The sequence below is a fragment of the Manis javanica genome, chromosome 17 (assembly GCF_040802235.1).
Source record: "Manis javanica isolate MJ-LG chromosome 17, MJ_LKY, whole genome shotgun sequence".
Lineage (NCBI taxonomy): Eukaryota > Metazoa > Chordata > Mammalia > Pholidota > Manidae > Manis > Manis javanica.
The window spans coordinates 48,644,801-48,667,357 of record NC_133172.1 but is presented as its reverse complement, the minus strand read 5'-3'; the positions used below and the strand labels follow the sequence as shown (position 1 = coordinate 48,667,357).

Sequence of the window (22,557 nt, the reverse complement as noted above, 5' to 3'; positions counted from 1 at the left end):
TAGCACAGAAAGGAGTCAAAAGAGTTTCTATTGATTGACTCGGCAATGTGGGGCTGGACCCCATGGGCTTCACACCACTTTTTATCCCCTCCGGTCCCACCCAGTTCTCCCTCTTCCAGAGTGAAATCTCGCTCCCAGCCAGCCGTGCATTAATTTTCAGCTATGGTTTTCTGAACCCAGTCCAGGATGGAGGGCACCTTCACGTATACACTGTACTCAGCCACAGTGCAGCTCTTATTAAAGCTCAGGATCCCAGCTGCGTACCAGATGTCCTCATCCGTGTCGTGAACAGCAAAGGCACTGCCCGCGTCGCCATAGCAGGTGTCCTCCTGATACTTGGACAAGCCGGCGCAGAAGGTGTGCTCGTTCAGCGCGGGCTGCACCCCGATGGGGCTCTTCGGCATCTTCTTTTCGGGCACTGTGCTGCCTTTGTAGTGAATTACACATTTGTCTTGGTCAGCCACGGGGAGCATGACATACTTCAGATGCTCAGTAAAATTAAAGTTGACATTTCGCCCCCAGCCAGACACATAACCCACACGTCCCACTTCGCATAATCTTTTGAAGGCAGGCAAATGGGCATTACTTTCTCATCAATGGGCACCTTCTGCTTGAGTTTGATGAGCCCGATGTCCACCTCAGAGTGGTCGGGGTGAAGCACGACCTTCTCGATCTCCACCAGCTGGTGTTTCCCCACATAGTCTTAAAGTAGGGGCAATGTCTTTGGCTTTGGCTTCATCTGTATGTCCCAGGAAGAGATTTTAGTGGTGGTCAAAAGCCACTGTTCATTGATCAGTGTGGCCCCTGAGGTGAGGTTATGGTGGGAGACCATCTTGGCCTGCCAGGGAAAGCTGCCTTTGGCATCCAGAGACCCGCCCATGATGCGCTGCACCTGATCCACTGGGTTCTTGGGCTTTCCGCACACTGTCGGAGAAAGCAGGACAATCATGAGCAGAGGTGCGAGTCTCCCAGGCTGGGAAAGGGGCGGGAGCACCGCGTGTTGCTGTCCGGAGTGTCGTTCATTTCTTTGGCGCGGGGAACATTTACATGCTCTGCCCTTACCACCTGCTCCTCTCCCTTCCAATATATCTAATTTAAAATTACGTTTTATTTTTCACATCACCAAGACAGAGTTCTATTTCCTGCTTCTTTAACTCAAAAGATTTTCAAACCCTGGTTGATTAATCGTAATCATATTTGCTGTATATTTAAACAATTTATCACAACAAAGGAATGTCCACGATCCTCTGAATTCACTGTGAGGGTGAGGAGCTCTAACTCATTCGCTCCGAATAAAGAGAGCAGAGATCTGTAGCAGCATTGGCTGGAACTCCGATTTTACAGATACTGCAGTTAGATCGAGGCAGCAGGGCAATTCCACCCCACTAGGAGCAGAAGAGAATAAGCAAAATCCTCATTTCAAGAGGGAAACGGAGACAGCACCAGCTCCTGCTGGTAACAAGAAACGAACCCAAACCCATCTCCAGCCTCTCGGGCCACACTCCCGCGCATGAAGGTTTCCTTATGCCCTCTCTTGACTTGTCCTTCCTGGAGCCTGCTTTACCCCAGCCCTGGGCTCTCCAGGCAGACACCTGTACACTGAGGGTCTCCTGGTCCTCTGGGGGCAGTGCGGACAGTGATTCAGTCAATGCCCTGCAGGCCCCATGAACAAGATCCCTAGTGAACTTCACTGTAGCATCACCACCTACTCCACCCGGCCCTTTGTGGTTCTCCCCAGTCCCTTATCTCGGCTCTTGTAGGCTCAGAGGAAACCGCACAGGAAGGATCCTCTAGGACATGTCAGTTAAGATGCCTGCCCCTGTACGAGCCCTCAGCACCCACCCACCCTTGGTCTGCTTCCCAAGGCCCCTGGCTTCCTACCTGCTTTGCACTCAGGAAGTTTCTCTCCAGTGACATCATTTACCCACTGCTTCTCATTGTTTAAGCTGTACACTCCTGAAACAAAATGAAAGAAACGAGCCAAAAGAGAAATTAAATCTGGACCTAGCATGGGGAAAGAAGGTATTTAAGGAGAACTGGAGAAGGAGAAGGAGGGGCAGGAAGAGGCGGGAAAGGGGAGGGAGGAACACCGTGCTAGGAGCCAAGCGCTGGGGGCGCCAGTGAAGCTCAGCAGGGCAGACCGGTGGCCACGGTGATCCTGGGGATGGTGGCAGCGTGGCCCAGGGCAGGAATCCAGGTTCAAGTCCTGACTCTCCCCCTTACAAGCTACCTGATCTGGGGCAAGTTAACTCAACCGCTCTGTGCCTCACTTTCCTCATCACAAAATGAGAATAACACCTCTTCAGTGTGGTGTTAGAAGACTAAGTGAGCATGTAAAGTCGTTAGAACAGTGCCAGGCGTGCAGTCCTCACGAGGCAAGGGTCACTGTCCTCATCACCCTGCATCTCCTGTAGGTGTAGGCCTACTCTGAGATGGCAGGCTTCAAGGCAACATCTGCCCTTGGCAAAGGAGGAGACTTGAGGCTGAGAAAAGTAAATTTGCCCAAAGGCCACAGCTACTTGTGACAAAACCCATCAGGATCTAAGTCTCCTGGCCCCAAGGACATGTGAACTTTCTGGCCAGCACCACCCCCACCCACTCCCGGGACTGGGCCGGGTGCGGAGACACTTGCCCAGGCCTCACCATCTCCTTCAGTGTGCAGTTCTTAGTAGGTCTCACATTCATAGCGAACCACGTGCTGCAGGCGGCCGTTTGTGATCTCGGAAGGCGTTGGGCAGCTGTCATCTGCAAAGGGAAGGAAACAGGAAGAGGATGTTAATACTGGGAAACTGCTCTCAGAGACCCACGAGAAATCAGATGAGAAGCAACACACTCAACAGCAGTGGTTCCCATGGCTGTATAGTCCAATTAATCTAAATAGGCAGATGAGAAAAATCGACATGCTTCAGTCAAATATCTGCACCTATGTATCCCAAGTACTTTTCAATTGAAATTTAATAGCAACTCAATAAAATATTGCTTTGTTCATTTAAAAACTGTCAGTGGCTCTTAAATTAGAGGGTACAAAAGAATCACTGAGATACTTGTGGTGGCACTGATATAATAGCAAGATAACTGGAAACAACATACTTTTCCATCAATAGGGGGATGGCTAATGTGTGATATATTTGTATAACGGAAAACATATCTTCCTTGGCTTACAATGGGGTTACATACTAATAAACCACTGTAAACTGAAAATGTAAGTCAAAATTTTATACTCCTAGCCTACTTTGAACATACTCAGAACACTTATATTAGCCTACAATTATGCAAAGTCATCTAACACAAAATCTATTTTATAACAAAGTGTTGAATATCTCATGTAATTTCTTTTTTTTAAATTTTGGTATCAGTAATGTACACTTACATGAGCAACGTTGTGGTTACTAGATTCTCTCCATTATCAAGTCCCCACCACATACCCCATTACAGTCATGTCCATCAGTGTAGTAAGATGCTATCAAGTCACTACTTGTCTTCTCTGTGTTGTACTGCCTTCCCTGTGCCCCTCACCACATTATGTGTGCTAATTGAAATGCCCCTTTTCCCCTTATCCTTCCCTTCCCACCCATCCTCCCCAGTCCCTTTCCCTTTGGTAACTGTTAGTCCATTCTTGGGTTCTGTGAGTCTGCTGCTGTTTTGTTCCTTCAGTTTTTGCTTTGTTCTTTTACTCCACAGATGAGTGAAATCATTTGGTACTTGCCTTTCTCCACCTGGCTTATTTCACTGAGCATAATACCCTCTAGCTCCATCCATGTTGCTGCAAATGATAGGATTTGTTTTCTTCTTATGGCTAAATAATATTCCATTGTGTATATGTACCACATCTTCTTTATCCATTCATCTACTCATGGACACTTAGGTTGCTTCCATTTCTTGGCTATAGTAAATAGTGCTGCGATAAACATAGGGGTGCATATGCCTTTTCTCCTGCATTCTTAGGGTAAATTCCTAGGAGTGGAATTCCTGGGTCAAATGATTATTTCTATTTTGAGTTTTTTAAGGAACCTCCATACTGCTTTCCACAATGGTTGAACTAATTTACATTCCCACCAGCAGTGTAGGAGGGTTCCCCTTTCTCCACATCCTCGACAACATTTGTTGTTGTTTGTTTTTTGGATGGTGGTGATCCTAACTGGTGTGAAGTGATATCTCATCGTGGTTTTAATTTGCATTTCTCTGATGATTAGAGATATGGAGCATCTTTTTATGTGCCTGTTGGGCATCTGAATTTCTTCTTTGGAGAAGTGTCTGTTCAGCTCCTCTGCCCTTTTTAATTGGTTTATTTGCTTTTTGTTTGTTGAGGTGCATGAGCTCTTTGTATATTTTGGATGTCAACCCCTTATTGGATATGTCATTTATGAATATATTCTCCCATACTGTAGGATGCCTTTTTGTTCTATTAGTGGTGTCCTTTGCTGTACAGAAGCTTTTCAGCTTGATATAGTCCCACTTGTTCATTTTTGCTTTTGTTTCCCTTGCCCGTGGAGATATGTTCATGAAGAAGTTGTTCATGATTATATTCAAGGGAGTTTTGCCTATGTTTTCATCTAAGAGTTTTATGGTTTTGTGACCTACATTCAGGTCTTTGATCCATTTCAAGTTTACTTTTGTGTATGGAGTTAGACAGTAATCCAGTTTCATTCCCTTACATGTAGCTGTCCAGTTTTGCCAACACCAGCTGTTGAAGAGGCTGTCATTTCCCCACTGTAGATCCATGGCTCCTTTATTGTATATTAACTGACCATATATGCTTGGGTTAATATCTGGACTGTCTATTCTATTCCACTGGTCTATGGGTCTGTTCTTGTGCCAATACCAAATTGTCTTGATTACTGTGGCTTTGTAGTAGAGCTTAAAGTTGGGAAGTGAGATTTCCCCTGCTTTCTTCTTCCTTCTCAGGATTGCTTTGGCTATTTGGGACCTTTTGTGGTTCCACATGAATTTTAGAACTATTTGTTCCAGGTCATTGAATAATGCTGTCAGTATTTTGATAGGGATTGCATTGAATCTGTAGATTGCTTTAGGCAGGATGGCCATTTTGACAATATTAATTCTTCCTACCCAAGAGCATGGGATGAATTTCCATTTATTAGTGTCCTCCTCATGTAATTTATTGAATATGGAAAGTGAAAAACAGAATGGTTGTATGGATACAGATGTTTTTGACCCTCGTGATCAATGTGGCTGACTGGGAGCTGCGACTTACTGCCACCGCCCAGCATCACAAGAAAGGATTGCACACATACCACTAGCCTGGGAAAATATCCAAATTCAAAATTTGAAGCATGGTTTCTACTGAATCAGTATTGCTTTCACAGCATCATAAATAAAAGAAAAACATAAGTTGGGGGTGGGCTGAGAGAGTAGGTGAAGGGGATTAAGAGGTACAAGATAAAATACAAATAAGACACTGGAATGTAATATACAGCATAGGAAATACAGTCAATAATTTGTATGGAGACATAGTAACTGCAGGTATCATGGTGAGCATTTCATAATGTACATAAATATTGAGTCATTATTTTATACACTAAAACTAATATAATAATATTGTATGTCAGCTATAATTAAAAAAAAATCAGAAGAAAAGTCATGTCAAGTCATTGTAAGTTAGATACTGTATCATACAGACATGAGAATAAATGTACTATGACAGAACATGGGTAATCTTATACTTTTGGAAGAAAATTGCAACTTTCAGATTACATTAAGAACAATTCTACTTTTTTAGAGCTCAAAAACCAAGCAAACCCAGCAATGCATTCTGGGATTTGACACCAAAATAACAAGCAGCAAAAGAAAAAAACAGATAAAGTGGACTTCATCAAAATTAAAAACTTTTGTGCATCAAAAGACAGTATCAAGAAAGTGAAGGGACAATCTATGAATGAGCGAAAATATTTACAAATCATATATTTGATGAAGATTAATATCCAGAATAAACAATTCCTACAACAACAAAGACAAACAATCCAATTAAAACATGTGCAAATGAAGAACAGACATTTTTTCAAAAGAAGATAAACAGGTGATCGATAAGCACATGAAAAAATGCTCAACAACATGACTGGCAGATGTCATTAGGGAAATGCAGATGAGAGCCAGGAGACACCGCCTCACACCTACTAGGATGGCTACAATTTGAATACATGTGTGTGTGTATGTGTTGGCAAGGATGTGGAGAAACTGGAACTCCTGTGGAGTTGCACATTGCTGGGAGGAATGCAACATGGGCTGGTCTCTATGAAAAACAGTATGATGATTTCTCAAAAAGCTAAGCACAGAATTGCCATATGATCCAGCAATTCCACCACTAGGAATATTCCCCAAATAACTTACAACAGGTACACAAATAAATACTTGTACACCAGTGTTCACTGCGGCATTATTCCCAGTAGCCGAAAGGTAGACAGACTATGAGTGTCCTTCAAAAGCTGAGTGGATAAACAGTATGTGCTGTGTCCATACAATGGAGTATTACCCACATACAGAAAGTGCTGACACAGGCTACCACATGAATAAACTTTGAAAACATGCTAAGTGAAAGAAACCAGATGCAAAAGGACAATTATTTTATGATTCCACTTGTTTAAAATATCTAGAAAAGGCGAACTCAGAAACAGAAAATAGATTAGAGGTTACCAGGAAGGACGGGATGGGAGGAAGAATGGGGAGTTACTGAGTACAGAGTTCCTGTTCGGAGTGACGAAAAGGTTTTTCACATGGTGATGATGGTTACACAGCATTGCAAATGTAATTAATGCCACTGGATTGTACACTTTAGAATTGCTAAAATCAGAAATGTTATATTTTATATTTATTATCACAATAAAATTTCAAGAAAAAAAGTAAATAAACTTTTCCTTGGGATCAAAAATTGTTTTAAAAGCAAGCAAAACTTGACACTGGGAAGTGACTGGTGGTTACCATGGGGGAGGCGTCAGAGTGGGTAAGTGGGGAGAGTGAGGGGAATTAAGAAGCACAAAAATTCTTGGTCATAATGTAAGTTGGTCAAGGGGATTGTAGTACAACACGGAGAATATAGCCAATGATTCTGTAACATCTTCCTGTGTTGGCAAATGGTAACTGTACCAGAGGGGGTGAAGATTTAATAACGGGTAACTGTTGAACCATTGTGTTATGTAACTGAAACCAATATAAGAGTATATATCAATGATACTTCAACTTAATAAAAAAGCAAGCAAAACAAAGCCATATATTGTACAGGCATAGATGCCAAAGAAACAAAAACTATACTTTCTTAAATTTTAACAGAATGAAAAACACAACACACAAAATGTTACGTCTTATAGGGAGGCAGAAGGAAAGCACAAGACAGAAGCACATGGGTAAATATAAACATAAACACACTACTGTTAATGATTCAGCTTTTGGGCTAGGTGATAGGTTCACAAATGCACATTTCTTTATTGAGGTTTAGTATTAAGTTTATACCTATCTATATAGATACATATATATAAAGCATATATAATATATATATACATACATATACATTTATATCACATATAATATTTATAGGTATCAAATAGCATTTAAATATATGAAGGAGGGAGAATCACCTGACACAGTTATTAAGAAGCAAAGCTCAGGTTTCTCCTTCCAAAAATTTGATTCAATAGTTCTAAACTGGGTCTGAGAATCTGCATTTTAAACGGCCATCATTTCTCCCACCCCTGTACACACGCTGCAGTGCGCCCACAGCTCTATGGGCCCCTGGAATGGAGGGCGAGGCTTTCTCTCTGGGCTGGAGCTGTCCCTCCTAAGGTACCTAAAATGAGACATTTCTCACAACCACTGTAGAATAAATGCTTACGCACAAAGTACACGAAAACTCCTTTCTCCTATGAACAAAACCTGAACTGTGTTACACCTGACTTTTGCGTCGAGCAGCAAGGGAGCTCTCACAGCCTGCCAGCGTTGGGCACCCTTTATTAACTTGACAATGAAGAGTATCCAGCCCACAGGCCTTCTCTCTTCACTGGGAATCAGGATGAGACAAGATGAGCAGGTGGCCAGTGAGAAGCCTCAGTGCAGCCAGCCACACGAAATAAATGCATTTTTAAGGAGAACAGAAAGCAGAAAAGCTTTAAGGATTTAAGGTAGGACAACAGTTGGCAGAGGAGCTGGAAGGGTGGGGTTTTGATTTTAGAAGGAAAATGTTGTTTTTCAAAGTTCATTCTGCCATTATGAAAGTCTTGAAATTTTACAAACTACAGAAAAAATAAAAATAAGAAGAAAGTCCTCCTATCATTCTACCACCCCAAGACAAATAGTAACCACTATTAACACTTTCCATGTTACTTCCTTCCAGGCTTTTCTCTGTACACATTTTTTACTTGGTTTTGACAATTCTTCACACAAAATTTTTGTGATCTGCCTTTTTCACCCAATGTTACAGGCATCTTCCATGTTGCAGCAAACTCTTTAAAACATGTTTAATGGGATATCATCTTCCTAACTTAGAGATGCATCATATATACTTTAAATATTTCCTCATTGTTGGGAATTTAAGATGATTCTAATTTATCTATTATAAATATCTTTCATAAACTCAGAAAAGTGAGGTAGGAGGCCAGGCTCATTTTATTCCATATAGATGTACAACTGACCCAGCATCATTTACTAAAAACGTCCGATCTTAATCATTCAGCTCAGTGATTTTTTATATATGTATAACAACTGTGTAATCAACACTCAGCTCAAGATACAGAATATTTCCAGCACCTCCAGGGGACTATTTTTGGTTCCTTCCAGTCAACACCTCATAACCCAAAACTAACAATTATTCTGACTTCCATGATTGCATAGTTTTGCCTATTCTTGAACTTCATATAAACAGAATCAAAGAGTAATCATTTTTTGCTTCTGGCTGCTTTTGTCCATTGTTATGTCTGTGAGAATCATTTGTGCTGTCATATTAGTTTCCTTCTTTTATATTGCTGAGAAGTATTCCACTGTGTGGGTAAACCACAATTAATTTATCTATTCTCTTGCTTGTAGATATCTGAATGGATTCCAGTTTGGGGCTTTTATAAAGAAAGCTGCCATGAACATTCTTGCACATGTTTTTTGGTGGATACATGTACTTATTTCTCTCGGATAAACACCTTGCTGTGTCATGGGGCAGGCATATGTTTAGCTTTAACAGATACTGCCAAACAGTTCTCCAGTATACACTCCCACCAGCAATACAGCAAAGTTGCACTTGCTCCATATCCTTGCCAATACATCTTAATTTAAGCCATTCTGGTGTATATGCAGTAAAATATAATACTGGCATTAATTTGCATTTCCTAGATATAGAATGATATGTAGAGCACATTTTATATCCTTGTTGGTCCACTTAGGTATCCTCTATGAAATGTCTTTTCCTTGTTGACTTGTAGTTGTTTTATTTTTTTAAGATATTCTGAACACTAGTCTTTTGTTTGATAAATGTAAACATTTATGGCTGTCTCTTTACTCTCTCAGTCATGTATTTTGATGAACAGAAAGACATAAGTTCTTAATTTTAATAAGTTCTACTTTAGCAGTTTTTTATTTTACGGTTAGTACTTTTGGTGCCCTGATTAAAATATCTTTGCCTAATGGGTCATAACAACATTCTCTTAAATTTTATTCTAGAAGTTTATTCTTTTACTTTTCACAGTTACATCTGTGATCCATGTGGGATTAATGTTTGTGTATAATGTGACATAAAAGTTCATTTTTCTCCATATAAATATGCAATTGATACAGTATCATTTACTAAAATGATCATCCTTTGCCCCTAAATTACAGTGATATCATTGTTACAAATTATGTGACCACACATTGGGTCTCCTTCTGTATTCTTTATTCTGTCCCACTAGTGTATTTGTCTAATCCTGGGCCAAGGTCATTTTGTCTTAACAAGGAACTTTATGGTAAATCTTGTTATATGGAATTATAAGTGTTCCAGCTCTATTCAAGATTGTCTTGACTAACTACTCCAGGTCCTTTGCATTTCATATAAATTTTAGAATCAGCTTTCAATTTTCATAAAATGTCCTACTGGGATTTTAACTGGGATTATATTAAATATCTAGACCAATTTGGAGAGAAGTGACATCTTAAGTCTTCCAATCCGTAACATGGTATATCTCTTCATTTATTTAGGTTGTCTTTAATTTCAGTGCCTTATATACATTTTAGTATAGATCTCTTGCACCTCTTTCATTATATTTATTCCTAAGTATTTGGTTTTTATGCCACTGTAAATTCTAATTTAATTTGCTAATTGCTATAACTGATTTTTGTATATTGGCCTTATATCCAGCAACCCTGGTAAATTCACTAATTAAATCTAACAGTTTTCATGTTCTAAATTTTTTAGATACACAATAGTGTCTCTTTTCCCTCTTCTTTTCTAATCTTTATACCTCTAATTCTTTTTCCCACCTTATTGCACTAACTAGGAGTTTCATCACAACGTTAAATAGCAGTGGGGAGTGGGCATCCTTGTCACTCCCAGACTCAGGGAGGAAGCATTCAACGTGGCACTCTTGATATATTAGCTGTAGGTTTTTCCTGTTTTGTTTTGTTGTTTGTTTTTGTAGATATCCTTTATCTGATCAAGAAAGTTCCTTTCTATTTTTAGTTTGTTGAGACTTTTTAACAAGGTGTTTAATGCTTTTTCTTTATCCATTAGGATCATCTACTTATTCTGTTAATGTGGGAAATTAAATCGATCAAGTTTTGAAAGTTAAACCAACCTTGCACTTCTGGAGTAAACTTTAATTTCTCATGATGTAGTGTGATTTTTATACTGCTGGGTTTGATTTTTTTATTATTTTGGGGGATTTTTCCATTTGAGTTCATGAGAAATACTGGCTTATAATTTCCCTTTCCTGTAATGTCCTTACCAAGATTTCATATTAAGTTTATATTGATGTCTTAATGCAAAACAGGGAGTGTTCCCTATTTCTCCATTGCATGAAGGAGTTTACATAAGATTGATATTATTTCTTCCTTAATTCACCAGTGAAGCCATATAGGCCTATAGCTTTCTTGTGGAAAGATTTTAAATTTCAGGAAGGGGTGTCCAAGACAATATAGGAAGATCCTGAACTCACTTCCTCCCATGCATGCACCAAATCTGCAGCTGCATATGGATCATTTCCCTCTGAAAACTAGATGAACTGCTGTCTACAACAAAGGATAAAAGGAACACACTGAGATGGGTAGGAGAGGCAGAGACACAGTCTCGCAAAAAGAACCCGTCCCAGTTCAGTGACACACAGAAAGGAGGGATCTCAGCAGACAGGTGTGTCTCCCAGAGAAGCAAGGAGTTGATACCCAACATCAGGTACCTCAGCCCCTCAGCCCCTGAAATCTACACCAGAGAAACAAGCTCCCAGAATGTCTGGCTTGGAATGCCAATGGCTGATGTCTGGGGGTCCCAGTGTGCCATAGAAAACTGGGACTCCCCTCCTAGAGGGTTTGCATGTGGACTCACCCAACCTGAGACCCACTGAAAAAATAGTAGTTTGAAAAGTGCCTAGACTGCTGATCTGGTGGCATTAGCCATAGGGCCAGAGGACCACTGCAATGCTCCCTGGAGGCAGAGGCTCCAGTGGACACTATTGTGGCACTTTCCACATGGCCTGCTAGCACAGGTGAGCAAACTCAAATGCAATACCCATTCCCCCCCACACTGCCTTGCTGGGACAGGTGGGGTCACAGCACTTGCTGAAATCAGAGATTACTGATAGTTGCTATACTCCCCCAACTCCCTGGCTGGGGTGGGCAAGCACAAATGGCTATAGAGTTCTCTCACTCTCTACCTATCTGCCAGCACAGGTAATTGTGACCCTCCCTGTGCCACCACCCACAGGGTGTTACACAGACAGCAGACTAAAAAGCAACCCATCTTCCTGTGAAAAAGATTTATTTACTTATTCAAGCAAAATGAGGAAAAGGAGAAATATGTTCCAAACAAAACAACAAGACAAAACCTAAGAAAAAGACCTTAATAATATGGAGATAAGTAATCTACCAGATAAAGAATTCAAAGGTCATTATGATGCTCACTGAACTTGAGAGAAGAATGAATGAACAGAATGAGAACTTCAATAAAGAGAATAGAAAGCAAAAAATTTACCAAACAGACATCACAGAAAAGAAGACAATAACTAACTGAAAATACATAGAGAGGGGTTCAGCAGTAGACTGGGTGAAACAGAAGAATGGATCAGCAAGCTGCAAGATAAAGCAATGGCACTCACCTTGACAGAGCAGCAAAAAGAAAAAAAATTTAGGTGAAGATAACTTAAAGGACCACATCAAGCACAATAACATTTGTATTATAAAGGTTCTTGAAGAAGAGAGGGTGGAAGGAGCAGAAAACTTTGTTGAAGAAATAAGGGCTGAAAATGTCCCTAACATATGGAAGGAAACAGACCTGTAGGTCCAGGAAGCCCAGAGAGTTCCAAATAAGAACCGAAAGAGAGCCACACCAAGACACATTAAAATTAAAATGTCAGAAGTTAAAGAAAGAATCTTAAAAGCAGAAAGATAGAAACAAATAGTTACATTCAAAGGAAACCCCATAAGACTATGAAATAATTTCTTGGTACAAACTTTGCAAGCCACAATATTCAAAGCGCTGAAAGGAAAAAGCTCCCAACCACAAGTACACTACCCAGCAAGGTTATCATGATTTGAAGGAGGGATAGAGATTTTTCAGATGCTTAAAAGCTAAAGCAGCTCATCGTATTAAAACAGCCTCACAAGAAATATTGAAGGGACTTCTTTAACCTGAAAAGAAATGTTAGTAACTAATAACAAGAAACATACAAAAGTAAAAATCTCACCAGAAAAGATAAATACATAGTAAAGGTGGTGGATTAAATATTTATGAAGCTACCAAGAAGGTTAAAGACAAAAGTAGTAAAATTAACTATAGTACATTAATTAGTTAAGGGATATGTAAAATAAAAAGATGTAAAAAATGACATAAAAAACATAGCATCTGGGGGAAGTAAAAAGAGAGTTTTGGAATGTGTTCATATTTAAGTTACTTTCAACATAAAATAGGCTGTTATATACATAAGGTGAAATATGTGAACCCCATGCCAACCACAAAGCAAAAACATACAGTAAATAAACAAAAGAAAATGAGAAAGGAATCTAAACATAACACGAGAGAAAGTCAACAAACCACAAGGGAAGAGAAAAAGAAAAGAAGAAAGGAACAAAGAGGACAACAAAAAGCCAAAATACAAATAATAAAATGTCAATAAATAAATATATATCACTAATTACTTTAAATGTAAATAGACTAAATTTTCCAATCAAAAGACTTAGAATGAATGGATAGAAAAGCAACACACATCTATATATGGCCTACAAGAGACTCACTTCAGAAGTGAAGACATATACAGCCTGAAAGAGAAGGGATGGAAAAGTTATTCCATGCAAATGGAAACAAAGAAAGCTGGTGTAGCTATACTCATACCAAGAAAAACAAACTTTAAAAGAAAGAGTGTAATAAATGACAAAGAGGTGCACTACATAATGACAAAGGGGATAGTACAACAAGAAGATATAATATTTATAAATACATGTTCACCCAACATAGCACCAAAATACATAAACAAATATTAACATACCTACAGGGAAAAATTGATAAGAACATAATAATAGTAAGGGGATTTTAGTATCATGCTTACATCAATGGATAGATCATTGAGACAGGAAATCAGTAAGAAAACATCAGTCTTAAACAATGCATTAGACTAGATAGACTTATATACAGAACATTCCATCCAAAAGCAGAAAAATTCACATTCTTCTCAAGTGCACATGGAACATTCTCCAGGATAGATCATGTTAGCCCACAAAACAAGTCTCAATAAATTCAAGATTAAAATCATATCAAGCATCTTTTCCAAACACAATGGTGTGAACCTAGAGATGAATTACAAGGAAACTGGAAAAAGTACAAATAAATTGTGATTAAACAACAGGTTACTGAACAACTACTGGGTCATAGAAGAAATCAAAGGAGAAATAAAAAAAATACTTAGAAACAAATGAAAACAGAAGTACAGTATACCAAAACCTATGGAAGGTGACAGAAGCTCTTCTAAGAGGCACATTCATAACAATACAGTGCTACGTGAAAAAACAAGACATCTCAAACAATTTAACTTTACACATAAAGGAACTAGAAAAGGAAGAACAAGCAGAGCCAAAGTTAGTAGAAGATGATAAGAAGGATCAGAACAGAAATAAGTGAAATAGGACTAAAAAGACAATAGAAAAGATCAATGAAACTAAGAGCTGGTTCTTTGAAAAGATAAGCAAAATTGACAAACCATTAGCTAGACTCACCAAAAAAGAGGGCTCAAGTAAATAAAATCAGAAATGAAAGAGAAGTTAAAATAATAAAACAGAAACAAAAAGGATCAGAAGAGACTACTGTGAACAATTATGTGCCAACAGACTGGACAGCCTAGGTGAAATGGATAAACTCCTAGAAATTTACAATCTTGCAAGACATGAAGAAATAGAAAATTTGAAAAGATCAATTACTAGTAAGGAGATTGAATCAGTAATCAAAAGCCTCTCAACAAACAAAAGTCTGGGACCAGAGTCTTCACTGGTGATTCTCCTAAACATTCAAGGATTTCATACCTATCCTCAAACTCTTCCAAAAAACTGAAGAGTAAAGAAAGCTTCCATATTTATTTTACAAGGGCCAACATTAGCCTGATACCAAAACAAGATAAGAACAACACAAAAAAAGAAAATCAAAGACCAATATCTTTGCATACACAGATCCAAAAATTCTCAGCAGAATATTGAGGAAACCAAATCCAACAATACATTAAAAGGATTATACACCATAATCAAGGGCATTTATTCCAGAGATACAAGGATGGTTTAACACCCACAAATCAACCAAAGTGATATACCACATTAACAAAATGAAATAAAAAATAACATGACACCTTAAAATATTCAGAAAAAACAAATGGTGAATTTAACACCCATTTATGATAAAAACTCCCAACAAGAGGGCATAGAGGGAACATACCTCAATATAAAAAAGGTCACATATGATAAATCCACAGTTAATATCCTAACAGTGAAAAGCTGAAAGCATTCCTTTTAAGATCTGGAACAAGACAAGGATGCCCACTAGCTCCACTTTTATTCAACATCATCTTGGAAATTCTAGCAACAGCAACAGGCAATAAAAGGAAATAAAAATCATATAAATTGGAAAGAATGAAGTAAAACCATCAATATTTCCAGATAACATGATACTATGTAGAGACTGCAACAAAAACTGTTAGAATAAATGAATTCAGTAAAGTTGAAGGATACAAAATTAATATACAAAAATCTACTGTATTTCTATACACTAATAATGAACTACCAGAAAGAGAAATCAAGAAAACAATTACATCAAAAAGAATAAAATATTTAGGAATAAATTTGACCAAGGAGGTGAAAAACCTGTACATTTCCCACTGTAAGACATTGATCAAAAAATTTGAAGACACAAATAAAGATATTTCCATGCTTATGGATTGGAAGAATTAATGTTGTTAGAATATACATGCTACACAAAAACTATCCTTTCCCCATTGTATATTCTTGCTTACTGTCATAAATTACTTGACCATATATGTAGGTTTAATACAGAGCTCTGTATTCAGTTCCACTCTCCTATGTGTGTTTTTATGCCAAAACCATATTGCTTTGATTACTATAACTTTGTAGTATAGTTTGAAATCAGGAAGTGTGATACCTCCATCTTTGTTCTTCTTTCTCAAGATGGTGTTGTCTATTTGGGGTCTTATGTGGGTCCATATACATTTTTAAATTATTTGTTCTAGTTCTGTGAAAAATGTTACTGAATTTTGATAGGAATTGCACTGAATTTGTAGATTGCTACATGCAAAAGAATAAAACTAGACCACTGTCTTACCCCATATACAAAAATTATTCCAAATGGATTAGACTTGAATGTAAGACCTGAAACCCATAAAACTTCTAGACGAAAACATAGGCAGTGAGCTCCTTGACATTGATCTTAGTGATATTTTCTTGACTCCAACTCCAAAAGCAAGGGAAACAAAGCAAAAATAAATAAATGGGACTACATCAAATTGAAAACCTGCACAACAAGGGAAACCATCAACAAAAACCTGAATGGAAGAACGTATTTACAAATCATGTATCCAATAAGTGGTTAATGTCCAAAATACATGAAGAACTCGTGCAACTCAATAACAAACAACAATCCAATTTAAAAATGGGCAGAGGAATTGAATAGACATTTTTCTAAGGAAGACTTACAGATGGCTAATAGACACATGAAAAGACGCTCAGCATCACTAACCATCAGGAAAATGTAAATCAAAACCACAATGAGATATCACCTCACACCTGTCAGAATGGCTATTATCAAGTAAACAAGAAACAAAAAGTGTTGACGAAGATGTGGAGAAAAGGGAACCGTAATATACTGTTGGCAGACTTAAATTTGTGCAGCCTCTATTGAAAACATATGGAGGGTCCACAAAACTTAAAAAAAGCTACCATATGATATAGCAATTCCACCATTGGGTATCTATATCCAAAGAAAACAAAAACACTAATTTGAAAAGATACATGTACCCTATGTTCATTGTAGCATTATTTATGATAGTCAAGATACGGAAACAACCTAAGGGGCCACTGACAAATGAGTGGATAAAGAAAATGTGGTGTGAATATGTGTATATATATATATATCTACACACATATATATATACACACACACACACATACATATAGAATGGAATATTACTCAGCCATTAAAAAGATGAAATCTTGCCATTCGTGACAACAAAGATAGGCCTTGAGAGTATTATGCCAAGTGAAATTAGTCAGACAAAGGCAAATACCACATGATTTCACTTATATGTGGAAAAAAAAAAACAAATAAAACCCAGACTCAGGGATAAAGAGAACAGATTGTGGCTGCCAGAGGGGGCATGATGGGTGATGGGTATGAAATGCTTGAAGAGGATTAAGAAATGCAAACCTCCAGTTTTAAAATAAATAAATCATGGGGTGTACTGTACAGCATGGGGAATATAGGTAATAATATTGTATTAAATTTCTATGGTGACAAGTAGCTAGACTTACTGTGGGGATGATTTCACAATGAATACAAATATCAAATCACTATATTGTACACCTTGAACTAATATTATATGTCAATCATACCTCAATAAATACTTTCTAAAACTCAGATTCAGTTTCTTTTATAAAGGCCTATGCAGACTTTTTTTTCCTTACTGGTAAGTTGTGTTTGTCTAGAAATTGGCCCATTTCAGCAAAGTTGTCAAATTTACTGGCATAAAGTCCTTCCCAACATTACTTTATTATATTTTTAATATCAGTAAGGTTAACGGTGATGTCTCTTGCTGCATTCCTGATACTGAAAATTCATGCTTTTTTTTCTTGAAAAATCTTGCAAGGATTTAACAATTTATTAATCTTTTCAAAATTCAAACTTTTGCCTCAGTTGACTTTCTCTATTGTTGGTTTCTTTTATATTTCAATGATTCCCACTCTTATCTTTATTATTTCCTCTTTTGCTTTTTTATTTAATTCAGGTTTTTTTAACGTTCTTTTTCAATCTTAAAGCAGAAACATATCTACTTTGGCTTTTCATTTCTAATACATACACTTAAAATTACATATTCTCTACACATTGCTTTACCTTTATCCATAAGTTTTAATATATTGTATTTTTTATCAATCAATTTAACATTTTTAAATTTCCATTTTATGTCTTGCTTGTTGCATGGTTTTTATTTAGAGATATGTTGCTGAATTTCCAAACATTTGGAGATGTTTAAATTATTTTGCCATTGTTGATTTCTAGCTTAATTCCATGGTAGCGAACACAATGGGAGCCACGCCCAGACTGCACCCACAGGCCATCCTGAAAGGCCACCAGGCAAGACCACACATCAAGCCTAGAGAGAAGGGTCATGGGGCTACAGAGGTGGCACTGGCCTCTCCACCCTGCAGCTCCTTAGATAGAAGAGCTGCTGATCCCAATCACCTTTTAACTTGACTCCAACTCCAACTTGACTTCTTTTTCCAAGAAGCAGCACTTTATTTCTAAGTCAGAACCTCTAGGTGGACGTACAGATGTTGACTGTCCTGAGCCCCACTCAGACCCCTGAGCCAGGCCCCACCCTACCAGTTCCCATCAACAGCACCTCGCAAGGAAGGGCTGCAAAACAGGGAAGTCAGGAGTTGGAGTTTTCTCCTAAGCTACTGGAAGGTTCCACACTCACTCCTCCACCTACAGAGGCATCCCTACATCTGGTACGTCAGCAACGGGGAGACAAGCTGTGCCATCCTCACAGGGACGTGACCCGCTGCTTCTCCCACATGCCCCCAGCTCCAGCTGAACCTGCCCCAACCACTGCAGGCAGCCTCACCTCATTGATCTGTTTCCGCTGGGCCGAAATACGGTTCTGCTTCTGTTTGTGAAGATGCTGCTCCCACCGCCCCACTTAGTCCTCAGAGGAGCAGGCCAGGGGGTTATGGAACTCATCATATCCCTCATCCATCATGTACCAATCCTGGTCAGCTTGCTGCAGGACGTGAGACGAGGCAGTGAGAACAAGGGACAGATGGCTTATGCACAAGACATGGTCCGAAGGGGAGGAGAGGTTTGGTAAGGCGTCACTGGCGCGGTGGAGCAACCCTCGCGAGAGGTGCAGAAGCGATCACCCGCTCCAAGATGAGCTTTCTGGAGGAGAGCTGCAGTGCCCGCTGTATGCACTAAGCCTTTAAATGGCTGATCATGACAGCACTTCCCAGATGTACCGCGTGGTGGCACCAACACAACTGAAGACCTTAGTTCTGACCTGCACTAGGTGGGAAGTTTCCCCTGCAGCCTGGGGCTCTGGAAAGAGATTCCAGGGCTTTGACACATAACAAGGCTCAGCTTCCCTGAAACTGTCCAGTGTCAACCGCCCGGATCAAAGTCCAGTTCCACCACAGCATCACTCATGTCCTTGTACTCTGACATCTCTTGCTGCCCACCCACTTATGGTGGCCTCATTTGGTCCCTCCAAGGTGTCAGGTTTTTATCCTCTGGTTATCCTCCCATTGCTGCCGTTCCTCTTCTGTGTCAAACGAAATTCCTTCTTTGCCATCCTCACGGCGTCCTACAGGGGAACATGTAGCAGGTGAGTCCACACAACCCCAGCTTCTCTCCAGTGGCCACAAATAGACTGCAAAGCCACACAGCTCCAGAGCTCTGTGCAGCCTCACTGGAATGAGCAGCCCTGCTTTGCTGCCTCCTACTTCCACCGGCCTTACCTCAGCCCCTGGACAGACGGGGTGTGAAGCCCAGGTGTCTTCTGTCATCAGCCCACTCATTGTATTTGTAGGATGGGGTTGGCACAGGTGTGTCATCTGAGTACCTGCTCCTCACAGACTGGGAAACACCAGAGTCAGTATCACCAGCAGTCACTAAGCTGAGCCATGTTCCCAGCCGTCATCTGCCCTCCCAGCCCAGACTGCTCTGCCCTTATCAGGCCCGCCCTCTGCCACCCACCCAGAGAAACTGGGCTGTTCCACCCAGAACATCACCTATCCCGATCACGGCTGGACAGCCGATGGCTCCGCTCAGAATCCCGATAGAAAGGTGTTGGGGAGGGTGATTCCCACTGAGAGCGCCTTGAGGAGCCACTGTCCTCTTCCTCCCACGTTGACCTTGAAGGGGTGGCTGCATCTGGGACCACAAAAGACACATTCACAGGATGCATCCAATTTAACCGGCGCTTGATTCTAGAACTACTAGCCAAAAGTCAATTCCCCAAATTTCTTTCTTTTACCACTTATGAACTTGTTGTAATGGGTAAGATAGTTCTGACAGTTTTTAAAGATAACTGAATTTTAACAGTTCAGTTTTATAACATTTTATCTGTGTATAACGTTTTAAGGAATATCTAATTTATCTCTACAAACATACCCCTCTGGAATATAAATCATTCTTTTTAATAAATCCTTTTTCTGTTCCCCAGGTCCCTATTCTTTCTTGCCATTTGGAAAACTGGACATTCAGCAAAGCAGCCCAGCACCTTAAATCCATTGCAACAGAGAGAGGTCCAGGGCCTTCCCACAACACTCAGAACCAAGTATTCCAAGAAATTCATGGTGAAATCAGGAATTCTGACTTGGCCCACAACAATCCCACTGAGGATGGGGGTCGCTCAACCTGCCTTTTGTACTTGACCCCTCACAACAACAGCAACGGCTCGGTTTACCTTTAGGCTGGTGTTGCGGGCTCTCTGGTTCATTTCTTCTGCTGCGCTCCGACCCTCCATCTCACTCCGATCTGCTGCTATGCCTGCTTCTATCCCGTTCATCTGTCAAGAGTCACACACAGAGTTTAGAAAACATGTGCCCCGCCCTAACTTCCACCCGTCTTCACCCTAGAGAAAGGGCAGGCCTTCCAACTCACTCACAGGTGCAACCTGCACTGCTCTAATGCGATCCATGGGCTCCTGAAACTCACATATCCCCATTCTTTCAAGGGAAAAAATAGTTACTGACTAGAAAGTTTCAAACTCACAGTAAGTTATTTTCCTGCAAAAATTCAAAAATGAATAGTTACAAGTCTATATAGTGAATAGCTGTTTAATAGTTACAAGTCTATAAGCTACAAAACTTAAAATAATACTGAGCAAAGCCAGCACTGATATCCAGTGCTCTGTGTCTAGCCTTGCTCCCTAGCACTGTCCTTTCTCTATCAGCAACACTATTGTAAACTCTGGTTTCTTATACATATCATCCATTATCACTTTTGTCATCCATTTTCATAATAAAAAGAGAACCCACACTCAAGCCAAGCAGCTCTGCTGCAAGTAACAGCTCCTAAACTACCTGCTAGTCCCAGTCCCAAGAGGGTCAAAAACAACCGGGCTGATATTATGCAAATAGGGCTCCCCGATTAACAGGTGTCATAAAAAATCCTGCGACAGGAAGAAGCCAACATGTAAATTGAAGTGTTTAACGGGCCACAGGAACTATGCTGGGCAGCTCACCTCTCTCTCTCTTGCGGTCACAGTCTCGGTCCCGCGATCTCTCCTTCCGATCCTTTTCTTCTTTGGATGAGGCATAGACGCCATGTTCTCGGCGCTCCCGCTCTCTCTGCCTACTGCGTTCCCGAAACTCTTCACTCACACCACCAGGGTGGGATGGAGTCTCTACCCGAGCAGGTCGATAATGTCTGAAGCAGGGAGGGTGACTGGTAAAGGGCCCCTCCACAGGAGGAAAACTTGCCCCCAATCCTCTGGCTGGCTGACCTGTCCTTTCCCACTTTATCTCCCTAGAATAGCAGGCTTACATCCAGCAACAACCCGAAGCATAGCTAAGCTCCATCATGTACTCTTCAGTCAGCTTTGAACATTCCCCACAAATCTGAAGAAAACATATACTAATGGGCACAGAAACAAGAGATGCATTGTGAAAAAATGCCATCAAGCAGAAGAAAAAAGGGTAAGCTGCATATTGGTGACATCTGTATGCATGTAGGAAATCTAAACAGGCAAGTAGAGATAGATATACAGGTTCTGCTCAGCAGTGGTCTGGACTAGAAAACATACCCCTATAATGCCATTCTATGCAGTTAAGAGAACCTTGTCTGTCTTGTTGATGCTGTGCCCAGTGCCTAGCAAAATGAACCTTTGATGAACAAATAAATGAATGTAAACTGACAAAAGAACAGGAAGCAAAACATTCCTAAGACAGCAGGGAAACTACTAACAGCATAAGAGGGAGTCTGACAGATGGGGCTTAACTAGGGGCTGAGAAGAAACAGAGTTCAGGCGCTGGATTCTGGGGAAGGATGAATGGTGAAGAAGCCACATGCGGTACGAAAAAACAGTGAAGAACGAAACTGGACTGATCCACTCAACAATTATTTATTGAGTGCCTTCTGGGAGCCCATCACTGTTCCTGGCAATAGAGAGAGCAGAGAACAAGACAAAACTCCTCGCCCTCTTGGACTTGACACTCTAACAGAAGAGGCAGTGGTATAAATACCACCGTGACAAACACGAGGAAGGCACCAGCCTACACAGGGAGCCCTGGGCACCAGTCTCCGAGCGGGCTAAGGTGGAGGCCTGAGGAAGCGTGAGGGCGACCCCCGGCAGCCCCCTGGACCTCAGTGGGGCCGCGCCGGGCGGCAGGATCTGAGCAGGGCGAGGAGCAAGGCCTGGGCCGGCCGGCCCCGCACAACATCCCCGGGGCGAGAAAGGCACGTCGGGTGACAGGGCCCGGACTTCACACACCCGGGCCCGGACCCGAGCGAGGGACCGAGAACCGCCGCCTGGAGCCGCCGTGACTGGCGATGGGAGAGTCGGGAGGGAAGAGGAGACACCCACCTCACCACGGCCGACTCTCGGGGACCCCCGTCCCAGATTCTAGGGCTTGGGCACCAGCACTCCTCGCTGAAACGGCCTCAGAGAGTCGGGA

At 40.6% G+C, this 22,557-nt stretch overlaps 1 protein-coding gene across 1 annotated transcript; it reads right to left on the bottom strand.

Moving 5' to 3' along the window:
• On the bottom strand, positions 1-2,717 carry LOC140846967 (haptoglobin-like). Its single transcript, XM_073225585.1, is given in 6 exon segments — positions 1-553; positions 556-701; positions 703-763; positions 766-924; positions 1,882-1,956; positions 2,644-2,717. Coding segments are annotated over 4 exon segments (726 nt in total). The 5' UTR covers positions 881-924; positions 1,882-1,956; positions 2,644-2,717; the 3' UTR covers positions 1-149.
• Positions 2,718-22,557: the final 19,840 nt, after the last annotated feature.